This window comes from Lepidothrix coronata, unplaced genomic scaffold (genome assembly GCF_001604755.1).
Source record: "Lepidothrix coronata isolate B3197 unplaced genomic scaffold, Lepidothrix_coronata-1.0 Scaffold66, whole genome shotgun sequence".
Classification (NCBI taxonomy): Eukaryota; Metazoa; Chordata; class Aves; order Passeriformes; family Pipridae; genus Lepidothrix; species Lepidothrix coronata.
The window spans coordinates 432,387-450,127 of NW_016690246.1; the positions used below are offsets into that span (position 1 = coordinate 432,387).

The 17,741-nt window shown below is 38.6% G+C and overlaps 1 protein-coding gene across 2 annotated transcripts in view; it reads left to right on the forward strand.

Moving 5' to 3' along the window:
• CPED1 (cadherin like and PC-esterase domain containing 1) overlaps nucleotides 1-17,741 on the forward strand; it is a 148,458-nt gene that overhangs the window by 75,591 nt on the left and 55,126 nt on the right. The window contains exon 16 of one of the 2 annotated variants that reach the window (XM_017818173.1): nucleotides 1,241-1,409. In XM_017818173.1, coding sequence (XP_017673662.1) covers nucleotides 1,241-1,409 — 169 coding nt within the window. The remainder of the gene's footprint in view (nucleotides 1-1,240; nucleotides 1,410-17,741) is intronic. The other variant, XM_017818174.1, reaches the window with a different exon arrangement.

The following is a 17,741-nucleotide window of genomic DNA, read 5'->3' on the forward strand; positions in this document are numbered from 1 at the left end:
AGATTGCTGTGGGAAACAGCACCAAAGGCACTAGGGAGACAACAACAACAGCCTTGCTCTCATCCACTAAGTGGGTCATCTTGCCATCTGCAAGAGTCCCAGCTTATCTGATCTTTTAGAGAAATATAAAGCTGGATGATAGAAGAGAGAGCAGTCATCACTAAACATTAGATTTTATCACTGACCCACAATCATCCATGATATTTAATTGCTATTGTGATCCCTGGCACAGTTTTGTCTTTGCCAACCAGCTCTCTCAGAGACAACAGCATGTACCAGTTTATTTATTTGGGTCAGGTACCTCAGAACCAGAGAACTGGCCTATTTACATACTAGCCATTAGTGAGTGGATAAAAAGGAGAGCATGAACAACGAATTACTTGGGAAGAAGAATTCTTAACCATTACAGAGCAAACTTTGCTTCATGACATGAAGTGCTCATGCAACACACCATCTTCTGACTGTGAAGCAGATGCTTTGACCTAGAATGTCTTCTAATAACTAGGCAGTCTGTACAGTTCTTACTGATCTAATACTCAGTATGTTTTCTGTATTTTCAGTAAGAAGTTAGTCTTGATATATCATTTCAAAAGAAACTGCCACAAAATTCTTCCACTCAACATTTTGGTGTCTTAATGTTAACTCCCTTGGCAGTCAATATGGATACAAGTGAAAAGCTTAGAGATTTCTTCCTTGTAAAAGGAAAACAGAATACCAATATGTCCTTTAAATTGAAAAGTAAAAGCCTTGCATGTGCATGTTCTGCCTTTCAGCATTTTTTGTTTCCCTTCCAAAGGAAGACGAGCACAGCTCAGCTTTGGTCTTGTCTGTCACTCTGAGCAGTTTGTCTAGTCATCACATTTGGCTAGTGGACAATTTCAGTGGCCGACATCTCTGGTCATGTTTGTCTCTCTGCTAACTTCATCACAAACTTGGACCTGCCAGGAATTATTGTCCCTGGTGGTTTCATTCACAGATTTCATGTCAGAATATTCGCCACTGCCACTGAAGCTGTTTTCACGAAGTTTCACTCTCAGTATTATATCTTTCTGAAAGAACTATAAATTGTTAAAAATGTTATTTTACATTGTTTTTATTTAAAATCACATGTATTTTTTAAGAGAAAATGTTAGAAATAGCAGCCTCAAGGAACAAGTAAAATTTAGCAGCCATAGATAAAGCAACATAAATCTTTATTTCTTTAAGGTTTATTCCACTTCTTTCCTATTTTGTTGTGCAGCAGTGCTAACTACCCCCTTGGCCTTGGATTGAACAAAGTCATCATTCTCGTAACAGATGATTCGCAGCCCAGCCCTCCGGTTGTGAGCAGCTACAAAGTAACAATTTATCGAGAGGACCGTCCCAGTCTGCCTTTGTTTGATGACTACATGATGTGTGGGTTTGTGCAGGTATTGTCTCTGCATTCTTTTTGTATTCAAATTAATAGTGATATTAGCTGGGTTCTGTTCATCCAGTGATATAAATCAGGGCACATGGGCCAAAGCTGGTGTAGAGTCAGTTTTTGTTGAGATTAGAATCTGAGTTCTAAACACTAAAATTGTATGAAATTCAATATTTACATAAAGTTTTGGATATAAAAGGTAAGTCTAGCATAAGTACCTATTACCGTGTATTTGAGAGCTCCGGGTGAATTAATCTTTACGTTGGTCAGGCAAAACCTTCTCCATCAGAGAGGTGTTGTTTGCTTGTGATAAAACAGTCCCTCTGTAAAACGCAGTGGGCAGTTTTCATAACTATCTGTCTGTGACATTGGAGCCATGGAAATCCTTTTACTGGGAAAGATATTTACAATGACAGTGCGCTTATCAGTGTTCAAAAAAAATACTGCCAGATAATTTATGAATGAAAACTGTTTATTCTAGAGCAACAAACACAATGAAAAAAACCCACTGATAATTTTGAAGGAAGGGATCATTGTTGCTTATCACATTTATCCAAATGAAAATTTGGGAATGAACATAATAACAATGCTTAGGAAGCAGTGGGTCTGTTGAGGGGAAAAAAAGGATGAGAGTCTGTCCAATAGGGCTAAATTGGGGCTTGGAAAGGGGATATCAGGTTGAATTATACAGAAAATTGGAAGAAAGATAGTGAAAGCAGGTAACAGTGAAGATTTCAGTTAGTGAAACTATGGTGATAAAGATATTCTGCATAAGAGAGAAAACCTGGGACACAGGCTGTATCAGAGCTGTTTGTATTCCAAAGTTTGAGGACTAAATGTCCTTGATACGGTGGGCAAAGATAAGCCAGCCAGTTCAAAGAAGGAAGTGACATTGTAAATGGTAATCCAGGGCAATGCTTTTGTCTGTGGAATTTTAGGCAGATTAAAAGGATTGGTGTGTTAATTCTAATTATTAGAGCATCCAGGAGTAGTATATTTTGTCACAATTAATTCTGCATCCAGGAAGAAGGATTTTCAAAACTATTGTGTTGAAACTGTCATCCGTGTTCATGTCAAATGTCTAATCCTATCTTTATTTATCTATTTTCTTTATGAAGATCTTTATATCCATTAGCAAAACTTCCTTCCCATCTCTGGTTGGCAGACCAGGGTGGTAGAAGGCAGAGCATTTTATGTGATGGGGGAGATCAAGAGGGATTCTTTTTTCTTATGGAGAGATACATACTGGGACTTAAAACAGGAGGCAAAGAGATAATAAATGTTGATAGCAAATTGTATGTTGACAATAATTATTTCAATCTGCAAATTAGAACTGTCAGAGAAAATGTGAGTAATAGTCATAGCCCACTGACTGCTGATCTGAATACTTGATTATAGTGTTGTCTGGCCCTCTACCTATTCTTTGTCTGCTCTCTTAGACTTCTCTTACAAACCCAAAAGGTCAAGGACCATCTTCTTGCTCTTTTTACTGGCTCAGCACTAGATCTAGTAGTTGCTACAGTAAAATAAGAAAAAACACATATAGTACCTAAGATTTCAGTTCAGGTGTACAGCAACCTGCCTGACATCTTAAATGTGAATTAATATGAAAAGGAGAGCAGCGATAAGTTGAACTGGGGTTATATTATGAGGACAACACACTGCTTGGAAAGATGTGAGAAGCTCTTCTTTTTTCCTTATTTGGGGCACATATCTGGGTATAGGAACAGGAATTCAACCTCATACACATCCTCCCACACTTAGAGTTTACACTGTTGTTAATGTTTTATGATAGCATTTATGAGACAGTATGAATCTTTAAAGCACTGCAAAGGCAAAGAGATCTAGAGTGATAAAAATTAAGAGTGTTTTAGAAGTTTCTTTTGATTAAGATCAGTTTTCTGCTCCTCTGTGAATAACTATTCTCTAACTAATATAATTGTTCAGAGCTAGGGACAGCTTCAGGAGTTTAGAGTAAAAATAAGATGAAAAGCATTCTTGTGGTATCTAAGGACTGCTGTGAAGATACAGTATGAGATTCTAAAACAACTTTTACTTATGTTAGAGGCAAACTTATCAGAGAGTGCATTTAAAAAACAAACAAAGACTGGAGCTGGAGATAGAAATGGCATTCTAAAACACTTAAAAGCCTGCATTTTTTACTCTTTTTCCTATTTGCTAGAAGAGAATTTATTCCTTTTTGCTTAGAATGATGTCATTTTATCAATACAGAACTCAGGGCTTAAATAACATCATTACATTCTGCTTTTCATAGTAGAGAATATTATGAGCTCTGGCAGAGTGGGTTAATACACCACCATGAATGCTTGTTCTCTTAGTAACAAAGACACCTGTTTTAGGAGCAAAAGGATAAATAAGCGTGAACTGATGGAGTATCCTTTGGACACTTGACTAGGCACAACTGGGATCACACATGAGGAGAGGAAGGTCACTGATAGTGGTGTGGTCTTTCTCACAGAAGGCTTTGCTTAAAATTCTAATCCGGTAATTTTTTTCCTGACTTTCTTTTATGTTTAATCCCATTAGTATATTCGGGTTTCACTGCAAGATGATACTATAAGGAAGGTTACAATAAAAAGACAGAGTGCAGGATGTTATTTGCAGTCTTCTAACAATTCTCATGCAGTTGAATGATGCTGGATTAATTTCAAAGCTATTGAATTCAGAGGTGTGTGGTTCCAAGCCTTGCAGCCCCTAAAAAGGGAAAAGATATTGTCCTCTTTACTTTTTTATAGCAGCTATAATATCCTCATTAAAACCAAATCAATAGAAAATAAACTGTTGCATCACCACAGCACCTTCAGCAGATTTGGTTGCCTTCCACTGTGTGTTCTGCATTTTGACAGTATTGTTTGGACTGCAAATTGAGAGGTTGTTGATTTCTGCTTGAACTTTATTTTGTGCAATTAGTGACAATATTCAAATTAAGTACCCTAAAAGAAGTGGTGCCATTTCATTATCGTCTCTGTAGCTGTGATACCAAGATAGTCAGGATTCAAAGCAGGCAGCAGGAAAGCCAGTGAGCTCTTAAGACAGGGTTATCAGCATCTCTCTCAAGTGAAAGACCCCACACTACATACAAACTGTTGTAAAGGAAAAAGTATTTTATTCATCCTTGCAGTGCCTATTATCTTTAAAATGCAAACAGATTTATCTATGCCTCACTTGAAATGTGCTCTCTCTTTGATTTTTAATCTTTGCCTAGTTGCAGTCATGGCGAGTAACTGGTGATGTGCTTAGGGAATCTTGTTTGACACTGTGAACTTTGTATCTAGAGTGTTTTGGAGTGAGTAGTTTTTGGTTTATTTGTTTGTTTGTTTTTGTTGTTGTGGTTTTTAGGTGTTTTGGGGTTTGATTTTTTTAGTAATACAGTTATTTATTTGATTTTGCTTGTGTATTGTGAGTAATGGATAGCTAATATTACATTTTGTACCATAGTGTGTTTTGTTCTCTTCATCATTCTCTTTGGGCATTTGCCCAAAATGTAAAAGAGTACATTCCAGAATCAGTGCAGTGCAGAGGGCTAATGTGGCTGTCCTACAGCTTTCTCAGGTCTGAGAAAATGGACTTACAGAACATCTTTTAAAACTTTCCTGATTTTTATAAAAAACCTTATTCCTAAGTACTATTATCTCTTGTATTTTTATAAGTCCTTTTATCATATTTTTTTGCTAAAGTCCAGATAGCATAAGAAGCCCAACAGAACTGATAATGAGATACGGGCATAGCATTGCAAACTGTAACACCAAATGGCTGCAATGCAGCTGGCAACAAGATGCCAGCAACAACATGTTGATTTGTCTGTCTGTCCACTAAACTTCCATTGATGACAAAGCAATTAAGACCTAGGCCTATTATAGTAAGTATATTTAATTTTACTATAGATTTTCAGGCATAGAGAAGAAAAAGCTCTCATTTTTGTGTTAAGAAAGTTATGAGAATACTTATTTTTTTGCAGCTCAATTTATACATTTCCAAAGGAAAATGAAAGAGTTTTACTTCATTTTAAACTGTGGGAAAATAAAATGGTTTTATTTCATTTTAAACTGTGTGCTATTACATTTACAAAGCTTTTCATACCAGACAGTATAAGTAAAAACCATCAATTTTAGAAACATGTATTAACTCTTTGCATAGTACTTCCACACAAAGATTTCAAAGAACCTTGCAAGTATCACATAATGTCCATAAAAGAAAAAAAAAAGAAAGCTTAGGAGAGAAACAAAGAATTTGTCTTGTAGTAGGACAGGCTGGAAGCACATTATTCTCTTCTGTATTTCCCATTATCTGCATTAGATTCAGCATGACCACTATTACAAACTGCCCATCTCTTCTGTCCTCAGGACATTGCTGATGCCAGGTGTGGACTCACAGGTTTTGCAGAGTTTGTTGTAGCAGCAGCTAACCCTTGTGGCAGTTCTGGGTTTGAGTGTCTTGCTTGAAAAGACATGGAGAGTGCATCTCTGGAACTGAATACACAGCTTAATTGTAACAACCACCAGACTGTATCTTATTTACAAAGTCAGCTTACTTCCCTTTCAGAGAAAAAAGAATGTCTATTATGAGAGCAATCACGCATTGTTTTCCTCTGCCTTCTCAGGTATAGAGCTAGTGAGAATTTTTTCAGTGGTTTTGGATTTTTCAGAACAACAACAAAAAATGCCCCAAACTTCAAAACAATAGTTGGAGTCCTTTTTTTTTTTTTTTTTTTGCTGTTGTTCAAAAGAGCATGTTTGATTGTTTGATTCATTGAGGATTATTTGATTAAATGAGTATAAAATTTGAAATTTTTGTTGGTATAACTGTTAAGTTAGATATTTTAGCTATTGTGCAGTCCAGAATGCTAACTCTCTTTTCGAGGAGGGAGTATCTGGGACAAGAAAAAAGCCCACTCATTACTAGATCTGAAACACTCAAGCTTATACTCTAAATTTTCTTCAGAAACATTAGTGAGAGCACAGTATAACAGTCATTCTTTCCAGGAGCAATGCCAACTTAAGCATCCCTTTCCCTGCCTGCAGCTACTCATGAACTAGATGGAAAAGCTTTTTATTTTTTTTTTAAATGAACTAGTTTCTAGGATAAATTACCCAATCTCTCTCTGTGAACACAAGTGAAGGGGTAGATGCAGGGGCAGAAATGAGCAGCTGGGCACAGAAGGGTGGTTAGTGGGTGCTGGTTAAGGCAGATTTTTCTTTCTTCATTAAAGAAATTCACATCAAGGTTGGGTTTAAAGCTCTTTAAAGCTGGTTTTAATTGAGCAGGAGCTTCATGTTCAGAAATTGTAGAAGTGATTTAAGGGTGAAAACACACAAAACACTAAAAGTACATTTGCATTTCTATTAATCTATTAAATAAAGCATAAATTATTTTGGTACGATGTGACTGCAACCCACTCCCCAGGAAAAATAGAGCAAGGTTCACATAGCCTCAAGGAACAAATATGTATCAAATTGAATACATGTTAAATTGTCAGTACTTTAGGTGAAAGCCACAAAATAGAGACCTAGTACAGAGAGACTGCCATAGAAAGAACTTTGGCTGAGGGCTTATATCTTCAACTGCTCTATGTCAACATGGTTCAATTAATTTTAGGGGAGCAATTCCAAATTACAGTGATGGAGTACCCATCCTGACAAAAACATATGGCCAAATTTTCTTCATTATGTATGCCAGGCAATATATGTGAGCAAATTCACTTGAATAAAACTGCTGAATTTGTTAGATTTCCTAACTAGATAGATATCCTGTTAGATATCCTAAACAGAATGTTTTGAATTTTCTAAATATTTATGGTCAAACAACAGCTTAGGATAATCTAAAAAACTACTTGAAGAAGTTTTAAAATATTTAAAGATCAAGGGATTTATAATCACCATTCACTGTAAGTATAAAGTGAAAAAGCACCTAAATTGAATAACACAACTTGGTGCTTCCACAATGTTTATGATGATAGATGATAGACATGAAAATAATAAATACGCTTAGCTAATTTGCAAGTAGAGGCTTACTTTGTGTGTGTATCTCAGAACAAAATGTTTTGTAGAGTCAGCATGTTCTGTCTTTGTCAGCATGTATACCACTGGGGAGAGAAGGCTTGCCACGTTTCCTTAATTATACCCAAGACTTTTGCAATGATTTAAAGCATTGTAGATGAGTCAGAGGAACAATTAACCATTGTGATGGGTATTCTTAACATTTATGCTGTTCTGTACTGAACTCCTTTTGGATTCAGACTCAGAATGTGGCTGTTAAGCTGGCATCTTGATCAGTGGCCATTATCTGCTGCTTTAAGGAAAGGTCTCAAAAACTCAGCAGAGCTGATGAGATCCATCATTTGAAGGAATTAATATAATGCTCTGGGTTTTCTGTAGAAGGCAAACGTTCACTTTTTTCATCTGCACAGTTAACTTCATACAGAGTCTCCACTATCATTTAGTAGTCACAGGTTCCCAGAGTCACTGTTCCCTGTCAAACATCTGCTGGGCTCTGAAGAGGCCATAAAGAGAAAATGGGCACAACTAGGGCATAAGATGGGAAAAACCAGCAGAAGAATGAGCACAATGTCTGTGCTTCTATTTAGGCATCCCTTTCTCTAAGCATGGAAAGAAAATTTTTAGTTTCATCCTGTATTTCCAGTAGGCTGTGTCTGAGTAGGACCATCATCATACTCTCCAGCACACCAGGGATGGCACATTAGAGAGCTCAAACTTTGAGGCTTAAGTCCATGTTGGGTCCAGCTGTCTGGAGAAAAGTTTATAGTCTTCCAGTTTACAGTATTTTGCTTACACTCCTGGTTTTATATTAGTTGTGCTTAGTCTTCTCTGTGTAGCTAAGTTTCCGGCTTAACATATGATCCAAGATGAATACCAGATACCCTTCAGGAAAGTTTCAGGCAAAGACTGAAGAAAGCGGATGTGTCTATGCAGCAGCTACATTTGTCATTATTACGATGCATTGTACATGGGAAATTATGTGTTACACAGATCACTGATGGAGAAATTGGCCACCAGTGCTTTGAGACTATCCATAGGAATACTAATTCAATGATTCAACAATTTTAAGCCAATAATGACTGAGATGACACCAATGAACTAATTTGGTTTATGATCATTAATGAGAGGAAGTATTAGGTTGCTGTAATAATTAGCCCCTGAAGAGAGATAATTTTATATGGAGCTTTCAGCTTTAGTTTTTCCAATGCTCTCTTTCCTTGGTTGGCACTCTTGTAGTTAAGAACTTCTTAAGTCAGGAGTGATATCACTCTTCAGCACAACTGAATTTATTGACACCAGCTAGAGGTGTTTTTAGAACCTCCTACCTCAATAATGGAAAATTTAGTATTTCCTACCATTTTTTCTGTCTTCTATGTGTTTTCAATTTAGCACAGTCTTGCTAGGATCATTTCACCATCCTAGGGACTCTGTTAGACTCCTAACTTGAATGGTTATTTTGCTGTTTTGCTGCCACAGAAAAATGTCGTAAGTCACGAACAAAATCAGAAAAGGTAAACTTCAACGACCTGAGAGAGTAATTCCATTCTTTTGTGTGTTCAGGCTGTTCTCCCCTTTCATACAATTACTGATATCATCTCATGGGTGTGCATGACACATTAAACATACAGAAGATGAAGATCTGCCCGGAAACTAGCCAAGCAGAAACTCCTAATTGCATGACTAAAAATGTTAGGAAGTTAAATTATGACACATATGATCCCACGGGTGCTGGTGGGGCGTATGATTGGACATTTCAGCCTGACAGTTGCCTTGCAATACCTGCTCCCTAGGGTGCTGGAGGATGGGGAGGTGCTGCAGCAGATACAGTGCTGTGGATGCAGATTCTGTAGATACAGTGGTATCTCTGAGCCCATGAAGGACGGCTAGTACAGACTGGAATAGATCCAGTTTTTTTCTGACTTTAACCAAAGGATTGAAATGTCTTTTTAAATAATAACAGCAAACCATTGTGGGTGGCTGTGAAAGGAGACAGATGGAAGTAAATGCTGGATAGGCAATTCTGATCCTGGCAGAACACTGTTCTCTGGAAAAGTTTATCAGAAAACCTGTTTTAATATAATTCTTGTCAGCTATGGATTTTTTTGTTTATGCTAAGTTATCAGGCAATCATCCCACATATTTAGAAATAATTTTTCACTTATAGTCCTTCTTTGCTCTTATTTTGGATGTTTTCATTATAACACAGGCCCAGTAACACAGCTGGAATCAATTACATTTTGCTAGAGAATTGGTAGCAGTAACTTCTGCAGAAGACTCCTTGTAACTCAGACTTTTTTTGTGCTTACTCTTGCTTCCTCTCCCTGCCCAGCACAGTGATCCCTCCATGCATTGCTGCACTGGCTCCAGTTTGAGCAGAGAGGTACAGCTTGATGGACTGATAGCCCTTAGGGAAAAGAGGGGGACCATATGTTCAAATCACCTCAGCCAAAAGGCAGTTTGGGGCATCCTGACCCAGCCTGACTAGTTGGGTTGCTTCCTTCTGTGCCCTATCTTTGCAAGGGCACTGCTGGAGCCAGACCCTGGGCAGGCAGAGGCAGCTCCTACCATGCAGCCCTGAGCCAGGCACTCTTGGGTCATGCTCTGTGTATTGTACTGATGATAAAGCCTTGTGATGGCACCTGAGATCTCTGGAGAGGAATAGATAATGTACTTGAGGACTCTCAGTCATCCTCTAATAGCTGTTGGTTTTCTTTGATTCCACAGGGAACCTTAGCCCTCTCAATCACTATGGTGGATCAGGTTTTGCATTGCCTACATTAACTGTGCTAAATTAGGAAGGTAGAATGAAGCCCATAATTTTCCAATACTTCCATTTCTAACTGTGGAATATCGAGATATAAGAATTAACTCCCCAGCAAGGTGTAAAGCCTTACAAGTCTTTGAATGAGCCACATGACTATGAGAACTGCAAAGTTTGAGCTAAGCAGTTTTTTACAAGCTCCTGGAAGTCCAATGACACATTTAAAAGTACAATAATTGAAGAGGGTGGGGAGGAAGAAAAGGTCATTCAGAGTTTCTGAAGCCTCACTGAAATATTTAGGTTATGTTTTGGGTAAATATTTGTGTCAGTGTTTACATTCTGTCAATGTACCTGATTCATGGAGAGAAAGTTTATTAATTAGAAATAACTTGCACTGTATGACAGCACACAAAGTGTTACAACTATGATCAGACTGCTGGTTCCTAAGTCACAGGCAAAGCATTTGTCTGTGAAGCATTTGCAAAATATATGTTGCACATACATCTGTCGGTTTCTGGTACCCAAGTTTACTCCATCTACAAGACTTTCTGTTATACTCATACACATATCATGAGGGGTGAAAGGTAAAGGTGTCTAGAGCCAAGTTTTGGGCACACAGAAGTTGCACATTCCTTATTATACAGCTGTACAACTCAGCTCTTTCAGTTCTGAGACTCTCAAAGCAGACTGAAATTTGGATTTAGTAGCAGGTTCTGTGCCCATTTTTTGTGGTGTGTATAACAGTAAAAGAAGAGAAAAATATCCTTAATGCAAGCTCTTTGAACAGAGAAACAGACTCCCATTGACTTCCATGTAATTTGGATCTGACCTAACTAGACTTATTTTCTTACCATGTGGGATCAAAAAATGAGTCTGCAGGAAAGAGTATGCTTACTATTGCCTCTCCAGAAATAATAGCTAGGTTTTGATCATCTCAGCTTTTGATGCTATTGGAAATTATTGATGGCATTTTGGCATTGAAAAGCTGTAATGTTAAGTAGAGGGTATAGATTGTTATCAACATGATATAAGGGAAAGACTAATGAGTCACAGTAATGATGTCATAACTCATAATAATTTGTCTGGTCTTTTAATTACAATTTTATAATTCTGACTTGGTAAAGTAAAAGCAAAAAGGATAATTCTGTAAATCAACCAAATTGTACAATAGAACAATGAAAAGTGAAGTGAATTAATGCTGCACTGTGTAAAGACTCTTCCAGCTATATGCTCACAGTGCATATATGAAATTCAGATTGTTTTCTCTGTGCACTGTTTTGGTAAAGAGGATGTGACATATCTGAAATCCTGCTGTGGGTTTCACGATCTGGCATAGAACTTTGACCGTTTTTGTTCTCCTTGAAAGAGGCGTGAACACTGTGGCTCCGGGAGTGGGTAAGGTACTCAGGCTGCCACGCAAAAGCTAGGAAATAGGATAATCCCATGTCTCAGTGAATACCTGGAACAAAACTGAGACTTGAAGGTTTTATCACAATATGGGTCAGTCCTTGAGTTCTGAGTCTGTCCCAGATAAAAGTGGAAAATTTTGTCTTTGTTTAGAAACTTGAGAAATGGCATGCTTCCTAGACTGGAAAATTATAGAAGTATTTAGCCTAATTCATGTCTGCCTCTAACATCAGTCACAAGTGGTTGCACCTAAGTCACAGAAACATGAATGTTTCATAGTTTTGTCTATAAAAACTTGTGGAAAGTCAGAATCCAACTTCCTTTCTCAAAGTTCAAGAGACAGATAAGGAAGTCGGTGTTCTAGATTATTTTACTTTGTTCCTCACTATTTTCTTCTTGTAGAATGTTCTTAATTGAGATCCAAAATAAAATCTTAGCTGGCTTGTCAGATTCCATTCTGTACAGAGCTATAAATGTATGAAAAGGTTTTACTGTTTTAAAGAGTGCTGGAATTAGCCTATGTTGCTCCTGAGTAAGCTTCTTGTGTGGATAATCATAGTTTAATTGGTCTGATTTTGTGTTTATTTAACAACTTGATAAAGAGATTAAAAAGTATTTACTACACAAGATGAGACAAACACCTGAAGGACAAACTTCTGCCAAAGTCAGGAAGCCAATCCTCCTCTGCTCTTGTTCCTTTTGTAATCAAGGTAGATATAAAACACAACTATCAATATAAGACAAAGAAGAGACTCAGATTTGATATACTTTGCTGCGCTGAGAAAATCAGGTTCACACTACAGATCCATCCATTGCTATTTCTGTAGTTGTAAAATTGTCTGTATCCTACAGAGAGGTGTTATTCTCTTTACCCAGCCATCTACAGTTTGTGTTTCAAAGCTGAAATCCAGGGCATTCATTATTGACAATTCAATTGTTGTATTCTTTTCGGTTCACCTCATACACTGCTCTCAAATTAATCAGAAAATGTGAAATGGCCTGTTGAATTTTCCCCTTGATGATAGCACAATAGAAGTGAAATAAGAGCCTTCAGCATAAGGCTTCCTAAGTGTTAACAGATCATGAAAATTGGCAACAACTGTTGTGTGAGTATCATAATCTGCAAGAAGAGGGCCAGCAATTCCACAGTGATGAGAAGAGAGCGCTTGGTGCTTGAGCTGTGGTCACATTTGCCTTTCAAGTCATTTGGGCCTCCACGACACACTTTTTGGGAGAAGAAAGCTAATGCAGCTGCCTTTGTTAATCAGTCAGTATGACCCAGGCCCTCGGGGAGGCAGGCAAAGGCAGATAAGTACTGAGACACACAATCCTTGCTGATTAACAGTGAAAGCTGGTAAAGTTACTCTCTAAGCCTGTCTGGCCCATCAGCTCCAGAAATGTAATTTAGATGATTATCTACATGCCCATTAAACCTTGTGACCAATCGCTAGTCCGTTTGAAGTTTGCCTGCTTAAACTTGCTAATAGGAAGAATAGAAGGATTAACTCAGAGGTCATGAAATAAGAGAGCAGCAAAGAAGATGACAAAAGAACAGAGAAAAACTTCCTACTGCATGTGTTTGGTAAGGAAAAAGAACTACAGTGCCACAGTCATCTCAGCAGATACTGTTACTTTATGGAGCAAGCAAGCCATCTGGAATTCAGGCCATTTAATACTTTTATGTGTACTTTCCACCTATTTTGTTTACCCGTACAAATAAAATGCGCTACCTGTCTGATGAATGTTGTCAAGTGAGGTGTTTACTGTACATAATCCAACATAAAAGAGCGTGGAATGCTGATGCATAATAAGTGTTCTGATTTTGCTCAGAGCTAGAGCGTGTAGATATAAACAAGGAAACAAATCAGTCACAACAGAGTAGTTGCGGTCAGGTCAGGATCAAGTCCAGCCTTGTTCCCTTTAGGGTAAGAACTTCCAGCCATTACAGGTGCTTGTGAACTTAAGGATTATCAATGAAAATCTCATCCAGTGAATCTATTTTTATTTGGTCAAATCAAAATAAATATAAACATTTGTAATTATCTGCATAAATTATTCACAGGATGTTGCAGTGAAAATGGTTAAAACTAAATTTTTAGATAAAAGGTGGGATTCATTGCAGAAAATGGAACGCATAAATACCTCAGTAAGGGTGTCCTGGGGGTCTGACTAGCTACTGGAAAAAAATGAGCTTGAATTTTAAATGGAGTCTGAAAGTCATTTACCTACTTTTGCATATACCACTACTCTTGGAATGAATCCTTGCCCTTTTGCTAAAGACAATCAACCTACTTGCTGAAAACATTGGTTGGGGGCATATTTCACTGCATTTCAAAGAAGACGGAACCATGAGATCTCTTTATGAAGAATTATTGTGGTCTATTTTGCAGTATTTTTGGTACACATTTATTTAGATTTTTTTAAAATATAGTTATGATTAAATATAGTTCTGTTTCTCATTTTATTGTGTTGAATTAAGCATATTTTCCAGCTGGAGTTTGTACGTCTCAGACTCCTTTCATTTACATGCACAGCTCTGTATGAAAGACAGCAATATGCTACTTGGGGAAAAAAAAAGAACAGTATTCAGTGCTGTGGCTATTCATTTTAGAATCTGATACTCTTTTTTTTAGTGTTTTTTAGTATTTTTCTTTCTTGTGGCTGATACTGAAAACTCAAATACTTGTCACTGTGAAGCTGATGCCTGTACTTTGTACTAAAATGCATAAATTTTAAAATTCCACTTTAAGGATCACTTGAAGATGCCTTGCACCTTAATCTGGTTAAAAATATTTCAAATTAGTGTCAAACAAATTTGGTATCTTCTGTGTAAAACTGTCGGCCTTTGTGCGTTGGCCACACTGGCAGTGGTTCTCACCTTGAAAAATATAAAAGTTTTAGGAAGGAAACAAGCTTCTGTTGCTTATCGTGAGTCTTCCATTGAGTGGCATGTGCTCAGCTGTTTGCTACCAGACTGCTTCAGAGGACAGAAGTTATTCATAAATCTCATTCCATTGGTGCTGCCGGAAAAATAAAGTAGATGCCAATATCTGCTGGGAAGCCTTGTAGAAAACAGATCAAAGGCTTCTGGAGTTTATTTAAGAAGGAGCAGTTGTGAGTGGCTTAATGTCTGAGCATGGCATGAAAAAAGAAACAGCCATGATAATGAGCCACCATACACAGAAGTCTTCTGAGTTCCAGTAAAGAATTTGAGTAATATGTGGTACAGGTGGACTGCTGTCTCACCCTGTCATTCTATTATTCCTTTGTCTCTAAATGAGCATTGCCTCCTCTACCTAATCCCATAAAAGGGGGAAAATTTCTACTGAAAGGCATTGCAGAATAGAGCCACCTTCACTTACACAGTGATGTGCCTGCTGAAGAGATGCTGTCTTTCTTCTCTAGAGCATTTGGTTTAAAGGTCTATGAATATGTGTAATTCACTTAATCTTGGCCAGTGTTCTGGCCAACATTTTTGCTTTAATGGCATGAAGCTGTGTCAGAGGAGATTTAGGCTAGATATTAGGAAAAGGTTCCTCACCCAGAGCAGGGTTGGGCACTGGAACAGACTCCCCAGGGAAGTGGTCATGGCACCAAGCCTGACAGCATTCAAGGAGTGTTTGGACAACACTCTCAGGCACATGGTGTGAGTCTTGGGGATGGTCCTGTGCAGGGCCAGGAGTCGGACTCGATGATCCTTGTGGTTTTCTTCCAACTCAGAACATCCTATGATTCTATGATAAGTTTCTGAATGAAACCTGTATCTCTTATTTTTTCATCAAAATCATCTGTTTTATTTATGCCTACTCCTCCTATGTCCTTGTGGTCGGTTGACCCATGTTGATTCCAGATGCCGACCAAAGCCTGCTCTATCACTCCCCTCCTCAACTTGGCAGGGGAGAGAAAATATAATAAAAGGCCTGTGGGTTGAGCTAAAGGCAGGGAGAGGTCACTAACTGATTACTGTCATGGGCCCAACAGACGTGACTTAGGGAAATTAGTTGAATTTATTACCAATTAAAATCAGAATAAGTAAAATGGGAAGTAAAACAAACCTTAAAAATATCTTTCTCCCTACCCCTCCCTCCTTCCCTGCCTGTAGTGCAGCGAGATGGGAAATGGGGCTTACAGTCTGTTCATCAAATTTTGTTTCTGCCACTGCTTCCTCCTCAGGGAGAGGAGTCCTTCTGCTGCTCCAGCATGGAGTCCCTCCCAGGAGAGACAGTCTTCTTCAAACTTCTCCAGTGTGTCTTTCCCACAGGCTGCAGTTGTTCATGAACTGCTCTGACATGGATCCCTCTCCATGGGGTGGAGTACTTCAGGAACAGACTGCTCCAGTGTAGGTCCCCAGTAGGATCACAGGTTCTGCCAACAAACCTGCTCCAGCATGGGCTCCTCTCTCCACAGGCCACAGGTCCTGCCAGGAGACTGCTCCAGCATCGCCTTCCCATGGGGTCACAGCCTTCTTTCACACATCCACTCACTCTGGTGTGGGGCTATTCCATGGGCTGCAGATGGATCTCTGCATCCCTGTGGACCTCAGTGGGCTGCAGAGGCACAGCTGCTTCACCATGGTCTGCACCACGGGCTGCAGGGGAATCTCAGTTCTGGAACCTGAAGCAGCTCCTCCCTCTCCTTCTCCACTGACCTTGTGCCTGTAGGGTTGTTCCTCTCACATATTCTCACTCCTCTCTTCTCTGGCTGTAATTACTTCTGTGCAAAAACTAATTTTTTTCTTCTTAACTCTCTTGTCTCAGAGGCACTACCACCATCCCTAATTGGTTCAGTCTTGGCCAGGGGCAGGTCCATTCTTGGAGCCAGCTGGCATTGGTTCTGTTGGACATGGGGGAAGCTTCTGGCAGCTTCTCACAGAAGCCACCCCTGTAGTCCTCCCCACTAGTAAAACCTTGCTGCACAAACCCACTATGGTCCTGTAGGAAGCCTTGATCTACAAAATACCTTGGAACAGCTGCAACATCTTCAATTCTTACCACTAATAGGTTGGAATACAAATAGTGCCTGTGCTTTCCTGTGGATTTATTGCTCTTATGTTTTAGAGGTTTCTTTTCTATTCATTGTCCCATTATTTTCTTCTTCCTTCAGTCCTCTCCCATGTTTTCATCATAGATGGCACATACAACAGCAAAAAAACCTAGCAACCCAAAACCTTAGAAAAACCCCAAAAGAGGGTTACAAATTTAAATAAGCAGCTATCCTGGTATCTCAAGATGGTCCCTGCCCCTTAGCTTGCAGTTTATTGACCTCAATTGAGTACAAAAGCACAAGCCTTTTCCTGGCCATAGCATGCTCTGCTGGGAGAGGGGTTAAGGAATTCTTCCAGTCACTCTAAACCCTTAGTCAGAGTTCATCCAAGGAAAGGAAAAGCTTCAGCAGGGAAGTTCCCAATTTGCATTTTTAGCAATGAAATCACTTTAGGAAAGGACCAAGGAACCTACTAGGAACTGCCATGTGAAAAGGATCCAAAGAGAAAGGGAACAGGTATCAATTGCCTCAATATTTCCTTATCACGTCAGAAGCTCAGTATCACATCCTCCTCCAAGCTGATGATCCCAGGCTGATCATACCTGCCAGTAAGTGGTTAGTATGCTGAAAATCATTTTTACACCTTACTGGCAAGGCGCTGGATACCTGTGCTCAGCAGCTGTACCAAACCCTGAATGTTTCTGGCTGGTCACCTGGTGGGTTAAGGTAATTTCCACAACCTCTTGTAGTGATTTTTTTCTATGAAGTATATTGTCACAACTGAAAAACACTACTGATACTCCTGATACCTGTCCCCACTGTGCTATACCTTTCCTGATCCAACACCCTACTGTTTTTCATAGTATTGAACTACAGACAAAAATTTAAAAAAAGGTATTGGAAAAAAACTGCTTGAGGAATTGTCTTCTTTTAATCAAAATTAAAACATTCCTTATATTGTGTAATTTGCCATAATATCTTTATTAAGAGATGCAATGCTTGACAGAAAGGTTGCATAATTTTTGTTTATTGATGCTTTTTTTTTTTTGAGACGGACATTTGACACTTAAGAATTTTATTTTGAGAGAGCATGGATGTGCTAGAAATTAATTATGATATTACCAAAAATCTTTAAGAGTTGCCAAGTAAATTCTACACAAAAGGGAACACT